This window comes from Pseudophryne corroboree, chromosome 8 (assembly GCF_028390025.1).
Source record: "Pseudophryne corroboree isolate aPseCor3 chromosome 8, aPseCor3.hap2, whole genome shotgun sequence".
NCBI classification, from domain to species: Eukaryota; Metazoa; Chordata; class Amphibia; order Anura; family Myobatrachidae; genus Pseudophryne; species Pseudophryne corroboree.
The window spans coordinates 486,902,325-486,926,161 of NC_086451.1; the positions used below are offsets into that span (position 1 = coordinate 486,902,325).

Below are 23,837 nucleotides of genomic sequence, written 5' to 3' on the forward strand. Positions count from 1 at the left end.
CGTGTGTGTGTGTGTGTGTGTGACCCCTCTGGATATATCTCTATGACCCCTGTGTGTGTTACATCATCCATGTGATCCCTGTATCCTCCAGTTCTATGTATATTCTGTGTTATTCCTCTGCTAGTTACCAACCTGTCCAAATGATGAAACAGTGCAGTAATGTCAGCGCTATATCTATAGCTATATATCATATACATACATGTACACCCACATTTACTAGTGTGTGTTATCTCAGAAGCCAGTGACCCTACCAGTAATGTTTTGGGGTGTGAGATGAATCGGAAGTTGTTTTATTCCGTTATAATATTCCTGTATATACTGTTATTCATCCCTTCACAATCCCTGTATACCCTGTGTAACCCCTGGACGTGCAGGACCCTCTGTCCAGCCCCGGCCAGCAGTGTTTCTGTGTAGTCCTGCAACAGCTGGAGAGCCACAATGTGGCCAGGCCTGCTCTAACTGGTCGTGTGTCGCTGTCATGAGGGGTTTGCCATACAGTGAGGGCGCGTGCCCGAGGTGACCAGTGTTCTAGCGGCTGGTGACCCTCTCATGCTGCAGGTCCTCTGATTTCTCAGACATTGCTCATCTCTTATCACCCGAGAGTCACCATCTTTTCCCTTACTGGAGCGATCGGCAGCTCATAGGCCGCAGCGTATCAATGATCTTTCTGGTCTTTGGTGGGTAGGTGGCCATCCCCCCGCTGTGATATCAGACCCTGTGTAGTCCTGTCCCACACAGCCACATCTGGTTATACTAACCCAGGGGGCCATTTGCTGGCCAGTGTACTAGTGTGACGGTACCGCTCCACTTCTTCCTCAATCCTGACCCTGAGCATGTGCCCAAGACCAGGCGCAGAGTCTTGTCTACTGCCAAGTGTCCATATGTAGCGTGCAGGATAGTCTCTCACAGTGTCCTGGTCATTGCAGTGGCAGCGGCCATCTTTCTCTAGCAGGTCCATTTGGAAACTCCTGAGGGACTGTCCAGCAGCTCTCCCATTGGTGGTAGGTGCTCAGTCTGGTTATCTGGTGGTACAGAACTGCTGACCTATTGCCTCCGCCACCACCCAGCAAGTCTATGCCGCCTCAGACTGCTGACAAGAATATCACTGACGCCATCTTCACCCCCGCCCCCCGGTATATCTGACAGAGCCTTGGTGCCGCCCGCCGGTGTGCCAGTCCTCCAATATCCTGTAGCATCAGGCTTTGCTGTGACCGCGTTGTCCTTGCTCTGAAGAAACGCGCTCTGTGAGGATAGTTGTGTAACTGGTTGTCCACCGCCCACTTCAGCTCTGGGGACAGGAGGTTGTGACCGGGAAGCTGCATTCACTGAGCGTCAGCTCCCTGGGTGCAGCCTTCCTTTACTGTCCTGACGCAGGACTGTCATAGTCCCTCCATTGCCATACATGCCAGGACTAGTCTCCATTTTACATATTCCTAGGACTGTCTCCAGAGTCCAGTATAACTCTTCTTCCAAGGCCCCATGGTGGGAGTACTCCCTGTGGTATCTGTGGATCTCACCTCGGATACGTCCGTCTTTCCCAGTTGTGTACAGTGTCAGAAGTTCATCCTGTGGAGTCGGCATTTTTTAAGCAACCGCTTAAGTCCATTCATCTAGAAGCTGGAAACGCATCTTGACCATGTTATGCTCCTTGGGGGTACAGACGTGTATCACAAGCTACGCCAGCACTTCTTTAAGGTTCATGTCCGTCCATTGGCTCATTATCTGTCATCTGTCTCACAGCTCCGCTGTTTTCTCCTTCCCCTCAGTAACTGATGTAGAACAGGTCCCTGAGTACAGATCTGTCTGTAGGTAAAATAAATAAGTCACGCGGTGCTAGGTCTGGTGAGTATGGGGGGTTATATAGCACTGCAACCTGTTTCTCGGCCAAATACTGCGTCACAGAGAGCTGTGTGGGATGGCGCGCTGTCCTGGTGAAGGGTGAAACCATTTCTACAGCTCTGGCCTCTTTCTTCTGATTCTTTCCTGGAAAGGTTCTAGAACATTCTGTAGTAATGTTGAGTCACCTGTTGCACCTTCTGGTACCCAGTCTGCCAAATAACACCCTGATAGCAGAGAAAACAATAACATGGCTTTGGATTTGGTGTGAGGCGCTTTCTTCATTCATGGTGGTGATGGTGTCTCCAGTGCATGGACTGGCGCTGTCTCAGGACTGTGGTGGAAGATCCGTGTTCTTTATCTAAAAACCGCGAATCTGCTTGAATTTGTTCCAAACTGTCTGTACAAATTTGCATTCGCTGTTTCTGCTCGGCAGTGAGGCACCATCGTGGCATACACTTTTGTCATGTTAAGATGCAAAACAGTATCTATGTCGATGTTTCCCGTTTCTGCTGTAATTCCGATGCTGAGTCGCTGATCAAACAATTTTCCCAAATTTTCGTTCATCTTAACCATCCTCATGACCATTGCTAAATCTTTTTTGCCACTCAAGCACACATGCACGTGACCTACAATCTGCCCCGTAAGCCTCGCTTAGCGTATAGAAAGATTCAGTGAGCGTTTTGTTCAATTTAACAAAATTTTTTAAATGAACACGTTACTCTACTTTTGAACTACGCATTTTCACGCGGTGCACGGGAAAAACAACTTCACCTAACGCTGTGTGACAGCAATTGTTCTTTGCGAGAGTGGTGTTTATTTTTTTACAAGTACAGTCTCATTATTTAATAGACTCGTTATTTCTCTTATGTCCTAGAGGATGCTGGGGTACACATTAGTACCATGGGGTATAGACGGGTCCCTTGGGAGCCACTGGTACTTTAAGAGATTAATAGTGTGGGCTGGCTCCTCCCTCTATGCCCCTCCTACCAGACGCAGTTTAGAAAATGTGCCCGGAGGAGCAGGTCACAGCTAGGGGAGCTCCTAGGAGTTTTTCTAGTTTTATTTTTTCTGAGAGTGTTAGGTACAGGGAGGCTGCTGGCATCAGCCTTCCTGCTTCGTGGGACTTAGGGGGGGGGGGGGGTAGGTAGTGTCCAACTCTAGAAGTTAATGGTTCTCAATCTCCGCTGACAGGACACTGAGCTCCTGAGGGTGCTGATCGCAAGCCCACGAGGCGACCGCTCACTCCCACAGCACGGCCGCCACCCCCTAACAGAACCAGAAGATAGAGTGGTGAGTATGACGCTGGCGCCTCGGTAAGTGGGTCGCCGGTGGGAATGGCGGCACAAGGGTAGGAGCGCAGCTCTGATAGGCAGCGCTCCGGAGGGCTCATACGTGCGGCACTGTGAGGGGCACCCTGGGCCAGCGCAATACCCTACACTGATCACATGCTAACAGGGACTAATCCCACTGTTAGCAGCCAAATCACCTCAGGCCAGTATAATCTATTAAGGGCGGGAAGACGCGCCATTACAGGGGGCGGGGCTTCTTCCTCAGAGCGGATCCAGCACTCACCAGCGCCATTTTTCCCCTGCAGATCACACTACAGAGATGCTGACAGGGAGCGCTACCCTCCTCATAACTCCAGATATCCTCTGCGGTACCAGGGTGTATTAGACAGGGGGAGAGTGTTATATTTCACTGTGTAATCTATTGAGGTTATTCAGTCAGCGCCGGGCTTTTATCATAATAACTGCCCACTAGGGCGCTGTGTGGCTGCTCCTTATACTCTGTGACTCTCTGAAGGTACTCTGGGGGAAACTGTGTCTGACATTTTCCTGTGTGTGTGTGTGTATATATCCCACATTACCATGTATAAGGACTCCGTATCATGTGCTGCAGAGTGTGTATCTTCTCCTGAGGAGTCTATTCCATGTACTCAGGACTGTAATATACTGTCCCAGGCTTCTGAATCCGAACCCCCATGGGTGGTTTCTATTCGGGGAATGATATCCCAGATTTCATCTAGGGTAGCACATAATGAGACTGAAACACAGGTTTTAAGACAATCTGTAGAGGTTTTGGGGGTCATTCCGAGTTGATCGCAGCCAGCATCTTTTTTTGCTGCTGGTGCGATCAACTAATCTACACCTATGGGGGAGTGTATTTTAGCTTAGCAGGGCTGCGATCGCTTGTGCAGCCCTGCTAAGATAAAAAAGTTTCCATCCGCCCTCCGTTTGCCTGTACACGCCTGCGTTTTACTTACCACTCCTCGAAAACGTCCGCCAACGGACAGGTGACGCCACGGGACGCCTTCCTTCTGTCAATCTTCTTGCGGTCGCCGCTGCGACCGCTTTCTTCGTATCCAGCGTCGTTGCGGCGCGTGTGCGTATTCCAGACCCGTTCACACCGCAGCGAAGAACCCCTGCGTGCGAACAGGTCAGCATGACCCCCTTTGTCGTATTCAGCTCCCACTGCCTCCTCAAAAGCCCCTGGTATATACCCTAAAAAGCGTGCTCTTGCCCAGATAATGCAAGCTGACACGGACACCGACTCTGATTCGGGGATGGTGACGGGATATACGAGGGGGTGAGGCATCCCTTGCTAAGGTGGTGCAACTCATGATAGAGGCTATTAGGGACATTTTACACGTTACTGATAAGGAACCTGAGCAGGTAGAAGAGGCTTACTTTACGGACACTAAGAAATCCTCCCTTACGTTCCCTGCGTCTAAGGAATTAAACGCACTGTTTGAAAAATCCTGGGATAACCCGGAGAAAAAGTTCCAGATCCTGAAAAGGGTTCATTACTTTTCCTTTCCCTGTAGAGGACAGGAAAAAGTGGGAAAACCCCCCTGTAGTAGACGCTTCTGTATCTAGGTTGTCTAAGAGGGTGTTTTAACCTGTCCCTGGGTCCACCGCTTTAAAAGAGCTGGCTGACCGCAAGATTGAGACTACACTCAAATCATTACACAGCTACTGGTGTAGCTTTAAGATTCACTATTGCTTGTGCGTGGATTTCTAAGGCCATAGTAAAGTGGTCAGGCACTTTACTAGAGGAATTAGATTCTATGGATAGTGATATTGAATTGTTTTTACGTCACTTACAGGATTCTGCAGGTTTCATGGTGGAAGCCATGAAGGACCTTGGACATCTTAATGCGAGAGCTTCTTCCATGGCTGTCTCGGCACGCAAGGGACTCTGGCTACCGCCAATGGTCGGATGCTGAATCCAAGAAGAGTGTGGAGAACCTGCCCTTCACAGGTCAGGCTCTGTTTGGGTAAGCATTAGATGCGTGGACCTCCACGGCAACTGCAGGTAAGTCTACCTTTCTTCCCTCAGCTACACCACCGACTAGGAAATCTTATCCTACATTTACAATGCAGTCCTTTCGGTCCGCGAAAGTTAAAGTCCAAACCTCCTTTCTCTTTCTTTAGAGGAGGTCGGGGGAAAACCTGCACCCGTAGGTTCCTAGGAACAGAAACCTGGTTCGGTTTGCTCAAAATCCTCAGCATGACGGTGGAACTCCCAGCCTGGAGATCAGGCAGGTGGGAACAATACTAAGAAATTTCAGTCATCTCTGGGCGTCCTCATGCCTGGATCCCTGGGTACAGGATATTGTTACCCAGGGGTACAGACTAGCGTTTCAAGAACTCCCACCTCACAGATTCTTCAAATCAGGCTTACCAGCTTCGCTGACAGAAAGTGCTATCCTACAGGAAGCCATTCAAAAATTGCTGAAGTCAAATGTCATTGTTCCAGTTCCACCTCACCTAGCAAACAAGGGTTATTACTCAAACCTGTTTGTGGTACCGAAACCGGATGGTTTGGTCAGGCCAATATTGAACCTAAAGTCATTGAACCCTTATTTGGGGGACTTCAAATTCAAGATGGAGTCTCTGAGAGCGGTGATCTCCGGTCTGGAGGAGGGGGAATTTCTCTGGTATGCCTAGATATCAAGGATGCGTACCTTCACATTCCGATCTGGCCGCTTCACCAGGCTTATCTAAGATTTGCGCTACTGGACTGTCGCTATCAGTTCCAGGCACTGCCGTTTGGCCTCTCCACGGCACCGAGGGTGTTCACCAAGGTCATGGCGGAAATGATGCTACTCTTCCGCAAGCAGGGTGTGAACATAATTCCTTATCTGGACGATCTGCTAATAAAGGCGTCTTCCAGGGAGAAGCTGTTACATAGCATTGCTCCCTCAACTCAACTACTCCAGGATCATGGATGGATCCTGAATCTTCCAAAGTCACATTTGGAGCCGACAAGGAGGCTGTCCTTCCTAGGGATGATCCTCGACACGGAAGTACAGAGGGTGTTTCTACCGGTGGAGAAAGCGTTGGTGATACAAACAATGGTCCGGGATGTCCTGAAACCAGCCCGAGTGTCAGTGCATTCGCCTTCTGGGAAAGATGCTCCTACAAGGCTCTACAGTACGGAAGATTTCATGCACGGTCCTTCCAACTAGATCTCCCCAACAAATGGTTGGGTTCTCATCTTCACATGTACCTGAGGATACGTCTATTGCCAAAAGCCAGAATCTCGCTCCTCTGGTGGCTACAAACTTCTCACCTACTAGAGGGCCGCAGGTTCGGGATTCAGAATTGGATCCTACTAACCAAGGATGCAAGTCTCAGAGGTTGGGGTGCAGTCGCACAAGGGGAAAACTTCCAAGGAAGGTGGTCAAGTCTATAATCCATCCTCCCGATAAACATTCTGGAACTAAGGGCCGTGTACAATGGTCTTCTACAGGCGGCACATCTTCTAAAAGATCAGGCCATTCAAGTTCAGTTGGACAATGTAACGACAGTGGCCTATATAAACCGACAGGGCGGAACGAAGAGCAGGGCTGCATTGTCAGAGGTGACAAGAATCCTCTTCTGGGCAGAAAAACACGTGGTGGCGCTGTCAGCAATCTTCATTCTGGGAGTGAACAACTGGGTAGCGGACTTCCTCAGCAGACATGATCTCAATCCAGGAGAGTGGGGCCTCCACCCGGAGGTGTTCGCGGAGGTGACAGGTATTTGGGGTGTACCTCAAATGGACATGATGGCCTCCCGCCTCAACAAGAAGCTTCGGAGGTACTGTTCCAGGTCGAGAGACCCACAGGCAGTGGCGGTGGATGCCCTGGTGACGCTGTGGGTGTTCAAGTCAGTGTATGTGTTCCCTCCACTTCCACTCATCCCAAGGATTCTAAAACTAATAAAAAGAACAAGCGTTCAGGCGATCCTCATTGCTCCGGACTGGCCAAGAATGGCTTGGTACACGGATCTTCCGGAGTTACTGCTGGAAGATCCGAGGCCTCTTCCTCTTTGCGAGGACCTTCTGCAACAGGGGCCGTTCGCTTATCAAGACTTACCACGGCTACGTTTGACGGCATGGAGGTTGAACGCCAAATCTTAGCTTGGAAGGGTATTCCGAACAATGTTATTCCTACCGTGATACAGGCTAGGAAAGGAGTAACGTCTAAACATTACCATCGAATTTGGAAACGGTATGTGTCTTGGTGTGAATCAAAGAAGTTTCCTACGGTGTAGTTCCAACTAGGGCGGTTTCTCCTTTTCTGCAAGCAGGTGTGGATGTGGTCCTACGCTTGGGCTCCATAAAAGTCCAGATTTCGGCCTTGTCCATTTTCTTCCAGAAACAATTGGCTGCCCTCCCTGAGGTTCTGACTTTCTTGAAAGGGGTTCTGCACATCCAGCCTCCCTTTGTGCCTCCTACGGCACCTTGGGATCTTAACGTGGTGCTGCAGTTCCTGCAGTCGGATTGGTTTGAGCCTTTACAGGAGGTTGATGTCAAGTTTCTTACTTGGAAGGAGGTCATACTGTTGGCATTAACATCTGCTAGACGTGTGTCAGAATTGGGGGCATTGTCCTACAAGAGCCCCTACTTGATTTTCCATGAAGATAGAGCTGAGCTCAGGATGCGTCCGCAATTTCTGCCGAAGGTTGTGTCGGCTTTTCATATCAACCAACCTATTGTGGTGCCAGTGGCTACGGACTCCTCAATTACCTCAAAGTCCTTAGATGTTGTTAGGGCTTTGAAGATTTATGGGAAGAGAACTTCTTGTCACAGAAAATCGGACGCCCTGTTTGTCCTGTATGATCCCAAGAAAATTGGGTATCCTGCTTCTAAGCAGACGATTTCTCACTGGATCAGGTTTACTATCCAGCATGCTTATTCTACGGCAGGATTGCCATGTCCTTAATCTGTTAACGCCCACTCTACTCGTAAAGTGGGCTCTTCCTGGGCGGCTGCACGGGGTGTCTCGGCTTTACAGCTTTGCAGAGCGGCTACTTGGTCTGGGTCGAACTCGTTTGCTAAGTTCTACAAGTTTGATACTTTGGCCTCTGAGGACCTTAAGTTTGGTCAATCGGTTCTGCAGGAACCTCAGCCCTCTCCCTCCCGTACTGGGAGCTTTGGTACATCCCCATGATACTAATATGGACCCAAGCATCCTCTAGGGTGTAAGAGAAAATAGGATTTTAATTACCTACCGGTAAATCCTTTTCTCGTAGTCCGTAGAGGATGCTGGGCGCCCGCCCAGCGCTTTGTTTTCCTGCGGTTGTTACTTGGTTAACTACTGTTGTTCAGCCGTTGCTGAATTGTTTCAAACTGGTTAGCTTGGTTTTCTGTTATGTGTGAGCTGGTATGAATCTCGCCACTATCTGTATTTCCTTCTCTCGAAGTATGTCAGTCTCCTCGGGCACAGTTTCTAGACTGGGTCTGGTAGGAGGGGCATAGAGGGAGGAGCCAGCCCACACTATTAAACTCTTAAAGTGCCCATGGCTCCCAAGGGACCTGTCTATCCCCATGGTACTAATGTGGACCCCAGCATCCTTTACAGACTACGAGAAAAGGATTTACCCGTAGGTAATTAAAATCCTATATTTCATAGGTTCTCAAACTCTGTCCTCAGGACCCCACACAGTGCATGTTTTGCAGGTAACCCAGCAGGTGCACAGGTGTATTAATTACTCACTGACACATTTTAAAAGGTCCACAGGTGGAGCTAATTATTTCACTTGCGATTCTGTGAGGAGACCTGCAAAACATGCACCGTGTGGGGTCCTGAGGACCGAGTTTGAGAACCTGTGCTATATTTATATCTGTACTCGCGCGCGCACACCGCATACTGGGTGCAAAAGATCTGTCTGAAACAGGTGTAATCGTGTAGCCTGTGGCCCGCTTAATGGTATGTGTAGAATTACTTTGGCTATGGTAGCACAGTAAAGGCCCCCATACAGCTGAGGCGATCTGTCGAGGAATTAGGGAAATTAACCATGTTAAAAATGCCAGATTTGCCAATCCTATTTCCAATCAGGGAAATCAGGATTAAACCTGTTTAAAAATCCTGATTTCCTGATGCGACCAGCGGTGAATCAGACCATTGCCACAATCCATTGATTATGTATGGGGGCCTTAACTATCACACACTATGTATAGGATTATCTGCAGTAATGATTGCGTACACACTGTGTATAGGATTATCTGCGGTAACTATCACACACTATATATAGGATTATCTGCAGTAACTATCACACACTATGTATAGGATTATCTGCAGTAACGATCGCACGCTATGTATAGGATTATCTGTGATAAGGATAGCGTACACACTACGTATAGGATTATCTGCAGTAAGGATCGCACGCTATTTATAGGATTATCTGCGGTAATGATTGCGTACACACTATGTATAGGATTATCTGTGGTAACTATCACACACTATGTATAGTATTATCTGCGGTAATGATTGCATACACACTATGTATAGGATTATCTGCGGTAATGATTGCGTACACACTATGTATAGGATTATCTGAGGTAATGATTGCGTACACACTATGTATAGGATTATCTGCGGTAATGATTGCGTACACACTATGTATAGGATTATCTGCAGTAACTATCACACACTATGTATAGTATTATCTGCGGTAATGATTGCATACACACTATGTATAGGATTATCTGTGGTAACTATCACACACTATGTATAGTATTATCTGCGGTAATGATTGCATACACACTATGTATAGGATTATCTGCGGTAATGATTGCGTACACACTATGTATAGGATTATCTGAGGTATTGCTTTTCCCAAAAGCAATAAACATGTTAAACCAGATAGGACTGAGATAAATTGACAATTGGGAATGTCTTGGGTTTAGGAGTGCTCTCTTCGTTCTGTTCTTATGGTCTCTGTATATGCTTGCTTTTTAGTTTCGTTGATTGTTCATTGAACTATTGATGACAATAAAGTATTATTATTATTATTATTATTATTATGATTGCGTACACACTATGTATAGGATTATCTGCGGTAATGATTGCGTACACACTATGTATAGGATTATCTGCAGTAACGATCGCACGCTATGTATAGGATTATCTGAGGTAAGGATCGCATGCTATGTATAGGATTATCTGAGGTAAGGATCGCATGCTATGTATAGGATTATCTGTGGGAATGATTGCGTACACACTATGTATAGGATTATCTGCGGTAACTATCACACACTATGTATAGGATTATCTGCAGTAACGATCGCACGCTATGTATAGGATTATCTGCAGTAACGATCGCACGCTATGTATAGGATTAACTGAGGTAATGATTGCGTACACACTATGTATAGGATTATCTGCAGTAACGATCGCACGCTATGTATAGGATTATCTGTGGGAATGATTGCGTACACACTATGTATAGGATTATTTGAGGTAAGGATCGCACGCTATGTATAGGATTATCTGCAGTAACGATCGCACGCTATGTATAGGATTATCTGCGGGAATGATTGCGTACACACTATGTATAGGATTATTTGAGGTAAGGATCGCACGCTATGTATAGGATTATCTGCAGTAACGATCGCACGCTATGTATAGGATTATCTGCGGGAATGATTGCGTACACACTATGTATAGGATTATTTGAGGTAAGGATCGCACGCTATGTATAGGATTATCTGCGGGAATGATTGCGTACACACTATGTATGGGATTATTTGAGGTAAGGATCGCACGCTGTGTATAGGATTATCTGAGGTAAGGATCGCATGCTATGTATAGGATTATCTGCGGGAATGATCGCACGCTATGTATAGGATTATCTGCGGGAATGATTGCGTACACTATGTATAGGATTATTTGAGGTAAGGATCGCATGCTATGTATAGGATTATCTGCAGTAACGATCGCACGCTATGTATAGGATTATCTGCAGTAACGATCGCACGCTATGTATAGGATTATCTGCGGGAATGATTGCGTACACACTATGTATAGGATTATTTGAGGTAAGGATCGCACGCTATGTATAGGATTATCTGCGGGAATGATTGCGTACACACTATGTATGGGATTATTTGAGGTAAGGATCGCATGCTATGTATAGGATTATCTGCAGTAACGATCGCACGCTATGTATAGGATTATCTGAGCTAACAATCGCACGCTCACGTATTGGCCTGCATGTTTAAATGAGCCGGCACCAGCGATGAACGAGCGCGGAGCCGCGCATCGTTCATCGTTGGTGCCTACACACTAAAAGATATGAATGGTATCTCGTTAATTAATGAACGAGATCATTCATATCTTTCACTGGTATCGACCAGTGTGTAGGGCCCATTAGATGTGGGAGGGTTATTTTGTTTCTGTGCAGGCTGCTTTATTTTTACACTGCAAATTTGCTGCTGCGATCAGATCTGAATTAGGCCCTATCTGAGGTAATGATTGCATGCACACTGGCCCTCATTCCGAGTTGTTCACTCGTTGCCGAATTTCGCTATATTGCGATTAGTCGCTTACTGCGCATGCGCAATGTTCGCAGAGCGCATGCGCTTAGTTATTTTACTCAAAAGTTAGGTATTTTACTCACGGCATTACGAGGATTTTTCTTCGTTCTGGTGATCGGAGTGTGATTGACAGGAAGTGGGTGTTTCTGGGCGGAAACTGACCGTTTTATGGGAGTGTGTGAAAAAACGCTACCGTTTCTGGGAAAAACGCGGGAGTGGCTGGAGAAACGGAGGAGTGTCTGGGCGAACGCTGGGTGTGTTTGTGACGTCAAACCAGGAACGAAACAGACTGAACTGATCGCAGTGTAGGAGTAAGTCTGGAGCTACTCAGAAACTGCTAAGAAATTTCTATTCACAATTTTGCGAATCTTTCGTTCGCAATTCGGCTAAGCTAAGATTCACTCCCAGTAGGCGGCGGCTTAGCGTGTGCAATGCTGCTAAAAGCAGCTAGCAAGCGATCAACTCGGAATGAGGGCCACCGTGTATAGGATTACCTGAGGTAACAATCGTACACACACTATGTATAGGATTATGAGGCAACGATCACACTCTATATATAGGATTATTTGAGGTAACGATCACACGCACACGCTATATATAGGATTATTTGAGGTAATGATCGCACGCACACTGTGTATAGAATTGAAAATGAGAGGATGAGGTATGTTCCTGCGCACTCTCTTTGCTGCCCAGTGTAAGGTCCTATCCTGATGTGTCACCACACACCTATAGGAGACTAAATACACAAAAGAAAAGTGGGATAGAACCTGCTGTTGGCGCAAAGTTGGGATGATGATGGTGTTTCGCCGTGGGATCAAATGTCCAAAAGTATTGGTGAGGAAGTCCGTTGCTGCTCCTAAAACGTGTTCCTCGTGTGAATTATTTTCAATCGATGTTACATGTGGAGAGAACACAAATGTGTACAAGGGTTCAAAAGGGATTTCTCCCAATACAGTTAGTTCAAATGAGGGTGACTTCTCCCCGGACTCTCTGGACTATGGTGAAACGGGGAAGTGTGAAGGTATCCGTAAGGGTTCACCCTGGTGTTTCAAGATAGACGTGGCTCCTCACGTGTGCTTACTTTCATACATATGGAGAAAACCTATAAAGGTTTCTTTAAAGCCTCTAAAACGATACTCCTGGTGCTAAGAATGGGTGTACCCCAAGCATTCACATGCAGATACTTCTTAAAAGATGCTCACATCCATGCTTACTTCAACAGGCGCCGTACTTTCATGTAACGGTATCTTTATCTCAGCAGACTGGATGATCGTCCTCGTCCACTCCCTTACTTCGTATTTAGGCTCGGTGTAAAGCACAAAAACGAAGGGGTGTGTGAGGTTTCATACACATTTATTGTAAGAAAATCCGTATAAATCAATAAAAACAAATTCTGGACTGTATACCACAACAGACAATCTCATGGATGTTTTTCCGGGATATCTCACCGTTTTCCTGCTGATAGAGATGATTGGAGTGGTACCTCAAATCCTCACATGATCCAACGCGTTTCGACTATTAAGTCTTTTTCAAAGCAGGAAAACGGTGAGATATCCCGGGTTAACATCACTTTTTCTCACTGTTGGATTTTGCTGGAAAAACATCCATGAGATTGTCTGTTGTGGTATACAGTCCAGAATTTGTTTTTATTGATTTATACTGATTTTCTTACAATAAATGTGTATGAAACCTCACACACCCCTTCGTTTTTGTGCTTTACACCGAGCCTAAATACGAAGTAAGGGAGTGGACGAGGACGATCATCCAGTCTGCTGAGATAAAGATACCGTTACATGAAAGTACGGCGCCTGTTGAAGTAAGCATGGATGTGAGCATCTTTTAAGAAGTATCTGCATGTGAATGCTTGGGGTACACCCATTCTTAGCACCAGGAGTATCGTTTTAGAGGCTTTAAAGAAACCTTTATAGGTTTTCTCCATATGTATGAAAGTAAGCACACGTGAGGAGCCACGTCTATCTTGAAACACCAGGGTGAACCCTTACGGATACCTTCACACTTCCCCGTTTCACCATAGTCCGGGGAGAAGTCACCCTCATTTGAACTAACTGTATTGGGAGAAATCCCTTTTGAACCCTTGTACACATTTGTGTTCTCTCCACATGTAACATCGATTGAAAATAATTCACACGAGGAACACGTTTTAGGAGCAGCAACGGACTTCCTCACCAATACTTTTGGACATTTGATCCCACGGCGAAACACCATCATCATCCCAACTTTGCGCCAACAGCAGGTTCTATCCCACTTTTCTTTTGTGTACTGTGTATAGGATTATCTGAGGTAACAATCGCACACGCTGTGTATAGGATTATCTCTGGTAATGATCGCACGCACGCTGTGTATAGGATTATCTCGGGTAATGATCGCACGCACGCTGTGTATAGGATTATCTGAGGTAACGATCGCACACACGCTGTGTATAAGATTATCTGAGGTAATGATCACACGCACGCTGTGTATAGGATTATCTCGGGTAATGATCGCACGCACGCTGTGTATAGGATTATCTGAGGTAATGATCGCACGCACACTGTGTATAGGATTATCTCGGGTAATGATCGCACGCTATGTATAGGATTATCTGCGGTAATGATCGCACGCACGCTGTGTATAGGATTATCTGAGGTCATGATCGCACAGTGTGTATAGGATTATCTGAGGTAATGATCGCACGCACGCTGTGTATAGGATTATCTCGGGTAATCATCGCACGCACGCTGTGTATAGGATTATCTGAGGTAATGATCGCACAGTGTGTATAGGATTATCTGAGGTAACGATCGCACGCACACTGTGTATAGGATTATCTGAGGTAATGATCGCACGCTGTGTATAGGATTATCTGCGGTAACGATCGCACGCACGCTGTGCATAGGATTATCCGAGGTAATGATCGCACGCTGTGTATAGGATTATTTGAGGTAATGATCGCACGCACGCTGTGTATAGGATTATCTGAGGTAATGATCGCACGCACGCTGTGTATAGGATTATCTGAGGTAATGATCGCACGCACGCTGTGTATAGGATTATCTCGGGTAATGATCACACACGCGCTGTGTATAGGATTATCTGAGGTAATGATCACACGCACGCTTTGTATAGGATTATCTGAGGTAACGATCGCACGCACGCTGTGTATAGGATTATTTGAGGTAATGATCACACGCACGCTGTGTATAGGATTATCTGAGGTAATGATCGCACGCTGTGTATAGGATTATCTGAGGTAATGATCACACGCACGCTGTGTATAGGATTATCTGAGGTAACGATCGCACGCACGCTGTGTATAGGATTATTTGAGGTAATGATCACACGCACGCTTTGTATAGGATTATCTCAGGTAATGATCGCACGCACGCTGTGTATAGGATTATCTGAGGTAATGATCGCACGCACGCTGTGTATAGGATTATCTCGGGTAATGATCACACACGCGCTGTGTATAGGATTATCTGAGGTAATGATCACACGCACGCTTTGTATAGGATTATCTGAGGTAACGATCGCACGCACGCTGTGTATAGGATTATTTGAGGTAATGATCACACGCACGCTGTGTATAGGATTATCTGAGGTAATGATCGCACGCTGTGTATAGGATTATCTGAGGTAATGATCACACGCACGCTGTGTATAGGATTATCTGAGGTAACGATCGCACGCACGCTGTGTATAGGATTATTTGAGGTAATGATCACACGCACGCTTTGTATAGGATTATCTGAGGTAATGATCGCACGCACACTGTGTATAGGATTATCCGAGGTAATGATCGCACAGTGTGTATAGGATTATCTGAGGTAATGATCGCACGCACGCTGTGTATAGGATTATCTGAGGTAATGATCGCACGCACGCTGTGTATAGGATTATCCGAGGTAATGATCGCACGCACGCTGTGTATAGGATTATCTGAGGTAATGATCGCACGCACGCTGTGTATAGGATTATCCGAGGTAATGATCGCACGCACGCTGTGTATAGGATTATCCGAGGTAATGATCGCACGCACGCTGTGTATAGGATTATCTGAGGTAATGATCGCACGCACGCTGTGTATAGGATTATCTGAGGTAATGATCGCACGCTGTGTGTAGTATTATCTGAGGTAACGATCGCACGCTGTGTATAGGATTATCTGAGGTAATGATCGCACGCTGTGTATAGGATTATCTGAGGTAATGATCGCACAGTGTGTATAGGATTATCTGAGGTAATGATCGCACGCACGCTGTGTATAGGATTATCTCAGGTAATGATCGCACGCACGCTGTGTATAGGATTATTTGAGGTAATGATCGCACGCACGCTGTGTATAGGATTATCTCGGGTAATGATCACACACACGCTGTGTAGTATTATCTGAGGTAATGATCGCACGCACGCTGTGTATAGAATTATCTGAGGTAACAATCGCACGCACGCTGTGTATAGGATTATCTCGGGTAATGATCACACACACGCTGTGTAGTATTATCTGAGGTAATGATCGCACGCACGCTGTGTATAGAATTATCTGAGGTAACAATCGCACGCACGCTGTGTATAGGATTATCTCGGGTAATGATCACACACACGCTGTGTAGTATTATCTGAGGTAACAATCGCACGCACGCTGTGTATAGGATTATCTCGGGTAATGATCACACACACGCTGTGTAGTATTATCTGAGGTAACGATCACACGCACGCTGTGTATAGGATTATCTCGGGTAACGATCACACACGCTGTGTAGTATTATCTGAGGTAATGATCGCACGCACGCTGTGTATAGGATTATCTGAGGTAATGATCGCACGCACGCTGTGTATAGAATTATCTGAGGTAACAATCGCACGCACGCTGTGTATAGGATTATCTGAGGTAATGATCGCACGCACGCTGTGTATAGAATTATCTGAGGTAACAATCGCACGCACGCTGTGTATAGGATTATCTCGGGTAATGATCACACACACGCTGTGTAGTATTATCTGAGGTAACGATCACACGCACGCTGTGTATAGGATTATCTCGGGTAACGATCACACACACGCTGTGTATAGGATTATCTCAGGTAATGATCACACGCACGCTGTGTATAGGATTATTTGAGGTAATGATCGCACGCACGCTGTGTATAGAATTATCTGAGGTAACAATCGCACGCACGCTGTGTATAGGATTATCTCGGGTAATGATCACACACACGCTGTGTAGTATTATCTGAGGTAACGATCACACGCACGCTGTGTATAGGATTATCTCGGGTAACGATCACACACACGCTGTGTAGTATTATCTGAGGTAATGATCGCACGCACGCTGTGTATAGAATTATCTGAGGTAACAATTGCACGCACGCTGTGTATAGGATTATCTCGGGTAATGATCACACACACACGCTGTGTAGTATTATCTGAGGTAACGATCACACGCACGCTGTGTATAGGATTATCTCAGGTAACGATCGCACGCACGCTGTGTATAGGATTATCTCGGGTAATGATCACACACGCTGTGTAGTATTATCTGAGGTAACGATCGCACGCACGCTGTGTATAGGATTATCTCAGGTAACGATCGCACGCACGCTGTGTATAGGATTATCTCGGGTAATGATCACACACACACTGTGTAGTATTATCTGAGGTAATGATCGCACGCACGCTGTGTATAGAATTATCTGAGGTAACAATCGCACGCACGCTGTGTATAGGATTATCTCGGGTAATGATCACACACACGCTGTGTAGTATTATCTGAGGTAACGATCACACGCACGCTGTGTATAGGATTATCTCGGGTAACGATCACACACACGCTGTGTAGTATTATCTGAGGTAATGATCGCACGCACGCTGTGTATAGGATTATCTCAGGTAACGATCGCACGCACGCTGTGTATAGGATTATCTCGGGTAACGATCACACACACGCTGTGTAGTATTATCTGAGGTAATGATCGCACGCACGCTGTGTATAGAATTATCTGAGGTAACAATTGCACGCACGCTGTGTATAGGATTATCTCGGGTAATGATCACACACACACGCTGTGTAGTATTATCTGAGGTAACGATCACACGCACGCTGTGTATAGGATTATCTCAGGTAACGATCGCACGCACGCTGTGTATAGGATTATCTCGGGTAATGATCACACACACGCTGTGTAGTATTATCTGAGGTAACGATCGCACGCACGCTGTGTATAGGATTATCTCAGGTAACGATCGCACGCACGCTGTGTATAGGATTATCTCGGGTAATGATCACACACACACTGTGTAGTATTATCTGAGGTAATGATCGCACGCACGCTGTGTATAGAATTATCTGAGGTAACAATCGCACGCACGCTGTGTATAGGATTATCTCGGGTAATGATCACACACACGCTGTGTAGTATTATCTGAGGTAACGATCACACGCACGCTGTGTATAGGATTATCTCAGGTAACGATCGCACGCACGCTGTGTATAGGATTATCTCGGGTAATGATCACACACACGCTGTGTAGTATTATCTGAGGTAACGATCGCACGCACGCTGTGTATAGGATTATCTGCGGTAACGATCGCACGCTGTGTATAGGATTATCTGAGGTAATGATCGCACGCACGCTGTGTATAGGATTATCTCGGGTAATGATCACACACACGCTGTGTAGTATTATCTGAGGTAACGAACGCACGCTGTGTATAGGATTATCTCAGGTAATGATCACACACACGCTGTGTAGTATTATCTGAGGTAACGATCGCACGCTGTGTATAGGATTATCTGAGGTAACGATCGCACGCTGTGTATAGGATTATCTGCGGTAACGATCGCACGCTGTGTATAGGATTATCTGAGGTAATGATCGCACGCACGCTGTGTATAGGATTATCTCGGGTAATGATCACACACACGCTGTGTATAGGATTATCTCGGGTAATGATCACACGCACACTGTGTAGTATTATCTGAGGTAACGATCGCACGCACGCTGTGTAGTATTATCTGAGGTAACGATCGCACGCTGTGTATAGGATTATCTCAGGTAATGATCACACACACGCTGTGTATAGGATTATCTCGGGTAATGATCACACGCACGCTGTGTATAGGATTATCTCGGGTAATGATCACACGCACACTGTGTAGTATTATCTGAGGTAACGATCGCACGCACGCTGTGTAGTATTATCTGAGGTAACGATCGCACGCTGTGTATAGGATTATCTCAGGTAATGATCACACACACGCTGTGTATAGGATTATCTCGGGTAATGATCACACGCACGCTGTGTAGTATTATCTGAGGTAACGATCGCACGCACGCTGTGTATAGGATTATCTCGGGTAATGATCACACACACGCTGTGTAGTATTATCTGAGGTAACGATCGCACGCACGCTGTGTAGTATTATCTGAGGTAATGATCGCACGCACGCTGTATATAGGATTATCTCAGGTAATGATCACACGCACGCTGTGTATAGGAATATCTGAGGTAACGATCGCACGCTGTGTATAGGATTATCTCAGGTAAGTATAACACTATGGGTTAAGTGTAATAGCCTCTGAGTTTTCAGAGGAGTGACTGGCCATTTTTTTAAAGCAGCAATCATTTACAAGGCAACACTGGGCTGGCAAGAAATGACAACCAGAATCAGCCATTCCACAATTACCATAACAACCAGCACAACATGCATTGTAGGCGGTTACTGCCCAAGGTGCACAATTTGGCTATAACACCACAAAGGGTATCCAATTGCCTTCTAATTTGATTGCCCACCCGTTTGGATGATGGTGACTCTGCCACCACGTAAGGGTGGTACAGCCAACTACCAGTCAACGAAGGGGAGCACCTAAAGTAAATGATTGAGCCGGACTGGTGAATAGCCAACGATCAATCACCAGCAAAGACTACTATGAGGGAGGGTGAGAAGACTGGCACGCAGAAGCAGTGGGCACACACCTGGCTGGTATTGGCACTACACCTCGTTGGCCAAATCGGAATGACATTGTGCATATTGGGCAGTGTGTATGCCGATTGCGTGTTCCCACGGGGGGTAGCATGCAGTATCTTCAGGTCGCCTGCACTGCACGGCCAACCGGAAAAGATATTGTACGCGACCCAGTGCAGTGTAATGAAGGACAGAACGAGATTTATATAACATAATAGACAATGGGGTTTTAGTTCATATCATTACATTTAACCTTGCAGCCCCCATTACTATAATACTATGTGGTCTATTCATGAAGCAGTGAAAAGTGTGGAGAAGTGAACAAGTGGAGAAGTTGCCCATGGCAACCAATCAACTGCTTTTATAGTATGCAAATTATAAATGTTACTTCAATGCTGATTGGTTGCCATGGGCAACTTCTCCACTGGCTCACTAATCCACACTTTCCACTGCTACATAAATAGACCCCTATTTATGTGGAGAAATTTTACTTCATTATCCATCTATATTATATAATATTATACTTACCGTACTCTTACAACCATGTGACATGCAGGCTTGAATTAAGCCAGCCACAGAACCTGTGTAAAAATGATATATAACCTCTGCTCCGTTGTATCCGTGTTTCTCCCTCTTGTATTTATTGGTGTAAATGTGGCAGTAAGATGCGATCTCTCCATACTGTACTATATAGCACCCCTGCAACAGATACAGTATATACGGCACAGCCCCTGCTTATCACATGCGTGTGTTTGTATCTTTATTGACAATAATACATGAACCTTGTGAATTATAAGATGATAATATTCCTAAACATCACAGAGACGTTATTAGTGCATTGCTGGGTTATATGCACCCGGCCTCTGTCATTACATGTCACATAAGAGTTCTTACAGTTGGTTGTCTCTTCTTAGGACCTGGATAGACAGCTGTGGGAGCTGGAGAGACAGCTTGGGGAACTTAGACTGAGAGCTGAGAATGACAATGAGACTGGTGAGTTCTGTGAATACAGTTCATACATTGATAAATATGAGATACTAAGGTCTCGCGTCACTGTCTTTATCTCCTCTTCTTTTCCTCACATCATGTCACTGCCCCTGTCACATGCAGCCCTGTCCTCACTAACACATCACTCATCTCCTGATATACTCTGTGCTGCTGGGTGACCTGCTCCTCCTACTATATAACTCTCAGTCTGTGGCTTCCTGCTGCCTCCATTCCCCTTCTCACATCATGTCACTGCCCCTGTCACATGCAGCCCTGTCCTCACTGACACATCACTCATCTCCTGATATACTGCAGCCCTGTCCTCACTGACACATCACTCATCTCCTGATATACTCTGTGCTGCTGGGGACCCTGCTCCTCCCACTATATAACTCTCAGTCTATGGCTTCCTGCTGCCTCTATTCCCCTCCTCACATCATGTCACTGCCCCTGTCACATGCAGCCCTGTCCTCACTGACACATCACTCATCTCCTGATATACTCTGTGCTGCTGGGAACTCTGCTCCTCCCACTATATAACTCTCAGTCTGTGGCTTCCTGCTGCCTCCATTCTCCTTCTCACATCATGTCACTGCCCCTGTCACATGCAGCCCTGTCCTCACTGACACATCCCTCATCTCCTGATATACTCTGTGCTGCTGGGGATCCTGCTCCTCCCACTATATAACTCTCAGTCTATGGCTTCCTGCTGCCTCTATTCCCCTCCTCACATCATGTCACTGCCCCTGTCACATGCAGCCCTGTCCTCACTGACACATCACTCATCTCCTGATATACTCTGTGCTGCTGGGAACTCTGCTCCTCCCACTATATAACTCTCAGTCTGTGGCTTCCTGCTGCCTCCATTCCCCTCCTCACATCATGTCACTGCCCCTGTCACATGCAGCCCTGTCCTCACTGACACATCACTCATCTCCTGATATACTCTGTGCTGCTGGGGACCCTGCTCCTCCCGCTATATAACTCTCAGTCTGTGGCTTCCTGCTGCCTCCATTCCCCTCCTCACATCATGTCACTGCCCCTGTCACATGCAGCCCTGTCCTCACTGACACATCACTCATCTCCTGATATACTGCAGCCCTGTCCTCACTGACACATCACTCATCTCCTGATATACTCTGTGCTGCTGGGGACCCTGCTCCTCCCACTATATAACTCTCAGTCTATGGCTTCCTGCTGCCTCTATTCCCCTCCTCACATCATGTCACTGCCCCTGTCGCATGCAGCCCTGTCCTCACTGACACATCACTCATCTCCTGATATACTCTGTGCTGCTGGGAACTCTGCTCCTCCCACTATATAACTCTCAGTCTGTGGCTTCCTGCTGCCTCCATTCCCCTTCTCACATCATGTCACTGCCCCTGTCACATGCACCCTGTCCTCACTGACACATCACTCATCTCCTGATATACTCTGTGCTGCTGGGGACCCTGCTCCTCCCACTATATAACTCTCAGTCTGTGGCTTCCTGCTGCCTCCATTCCCCTCCTCACATCATGTCACTGCCCCTGTCACATGCAGCCCTGTCCTCACTGACACATCACTCACCTCCTGATATACTGCAACCCTGTCCTCACTGACACATCACTCATCTCCTGATATACTCTGTGCTGCTGGGGACCCTGCTCCTCCCACTATATAACTCTCAGTCTGTGGCTTCCTGCTGCCTCCATTCCCCTCCTCACATCATGTCACTGCCCCTGTCACATGCAGCCCTGTCCTCACTGACACATCACTCATCTCCTGATATACTCTGTGCTGCTGGGGACCCTGCTCCTCCCACTATATAACTCTCAGTCTGTGACTTCCTGCTGCCTCCATTCCCCTCCTCACATCATGTCACTGCCCCTGTCACATGCAGCCCTGTCCTCACTGACACATCACTCATCTCCTGATATACTCTGTGCTGCTGGGGACCCTGCTCCTCCCACTATATAACTCTCAGTCTGTGACTTCCTGCTGCCTCCATTCCCCTCCTCACATCATGTCACTGCCCCTGTCACATGCAGCCCTGTCCTCATTGACACATCACTCCTCTCCTGATATACTCTGTGCTGCTGGGGACCCTGCTCCTCCCACTATATAACTCTCAGTCTGTGGCTTCCTGCTGCCTCCATTCCCCTCCTCACATCATGTCACTGCCCCTGTCACATGCAGCCCTGTCCTCACTGACACATCACTCATCTCCTGATATACTCTGTGCTGCTGGGGACCCTGCTCCTCCCACTATATAACTCTCAGTCTGTGGCTTCCTGCTGCCTCCATTCCCCTCCTCACATCATGTCACTGCCCCTGTCACATGCAGCCCTGTCCTCACTGACACATCACTCATCTCCTGATATACTCTGTGCTGCTGGGGACCCTGCTCCTCCCACTATATAACTCTCAGTCTGTGACTTCCTGCTGCCTCCATTCCCCTCCTCACATCATGTCACTGCCCCTGTCACATGCAGCCCTGTCCTCACTCACACATCACTCATAATCTGATATACTCTGTGCTGCTGGGGACACTGCTCCTCCCACTATATAACTCTCAGTCTGTGGTTTCCTGCTGCCCCCATTCCCCTCTGTCTGTGGTCACATGGAGCCCTGTCCTCACTGACACATCAGTCACTAGATTAGGGCAACTCCCCTGAAATATTCTGTGCTGCTGTGAGCATAACCACCATCAGATTGGCAATAGTTCTCCCCTCCCCCACGCTGAAGTTGGGAGATGATGGGCGATCAGATGATGAAGACTGAAGGCTTTGTTACCCCAGAAAAATGCACCTTTGTCCCGTTACCCCTGTAAATGCGTTATCTGGGAGGACTGTACGGAGCCGCGCAGTATGTGGCATAGATGAAGCGTAGCGATGGCGTTACAGGGTAGAGTTTAATGTTCCGGTTGTTAAACATACAGCGGGTATACAGTGTGTTCCTGTCCCTGTCGGGGGGCTGGGAGGTTTGTAAAGGTGTCATTGGAGTTACCTGGGGGAACTGCTGATGCCTCGGAATCCTGCTCGACAGACCGGATCCATCAGATCAGCCAGCCGGCGCGGCGTTCTCATCACACAGGACGTGCTGGAATTAATTTCTGCTGATGCTGCCTGTCCGCATAGATAGTAAATACAAGCGTCTGCCGTCCAGTACTATGCTGTTATCTTTATATCACCCGCTCCCTGTCCTGTCCTATCATGTCTCATATCCCTGCTTTCTGTGTGTATATTATACGTACTT

The 23,837-nt window shown here is 46.9% G+C and overlaps 1 protein-coding gene across 7 annotated transcripts in view; it reads left to right on the top strand.

Moving 5' to 3' along the window:
- Positions 1–23,837, top strand: part of LOC134949677 (guanine nucleotide-binding protein G(I)/G(S)/G(O) subunit gamma-8-like) — a 197,076-nt gene that overhangs the window by 14,371 nt on the left and 158,868 nt on the right. For 6 of the 7 annotated variants that reach the window (XM_063938426.1, XM_063938429.1, XM_063938428.1 and 3 more), the window contains exon 2: positions 20,528–20,606. In XM_063938426.1, the coding sequence (XP_063794496.1) occupies positions 20,528–20,606 (79 nt within the window). Of the gene's footprint in view, positions 1–20,525; positions 20,607–23,837 lie in introns of those variants that run through there. The other variant, XM_063938430.1, reaches the window with a different exon arrangement.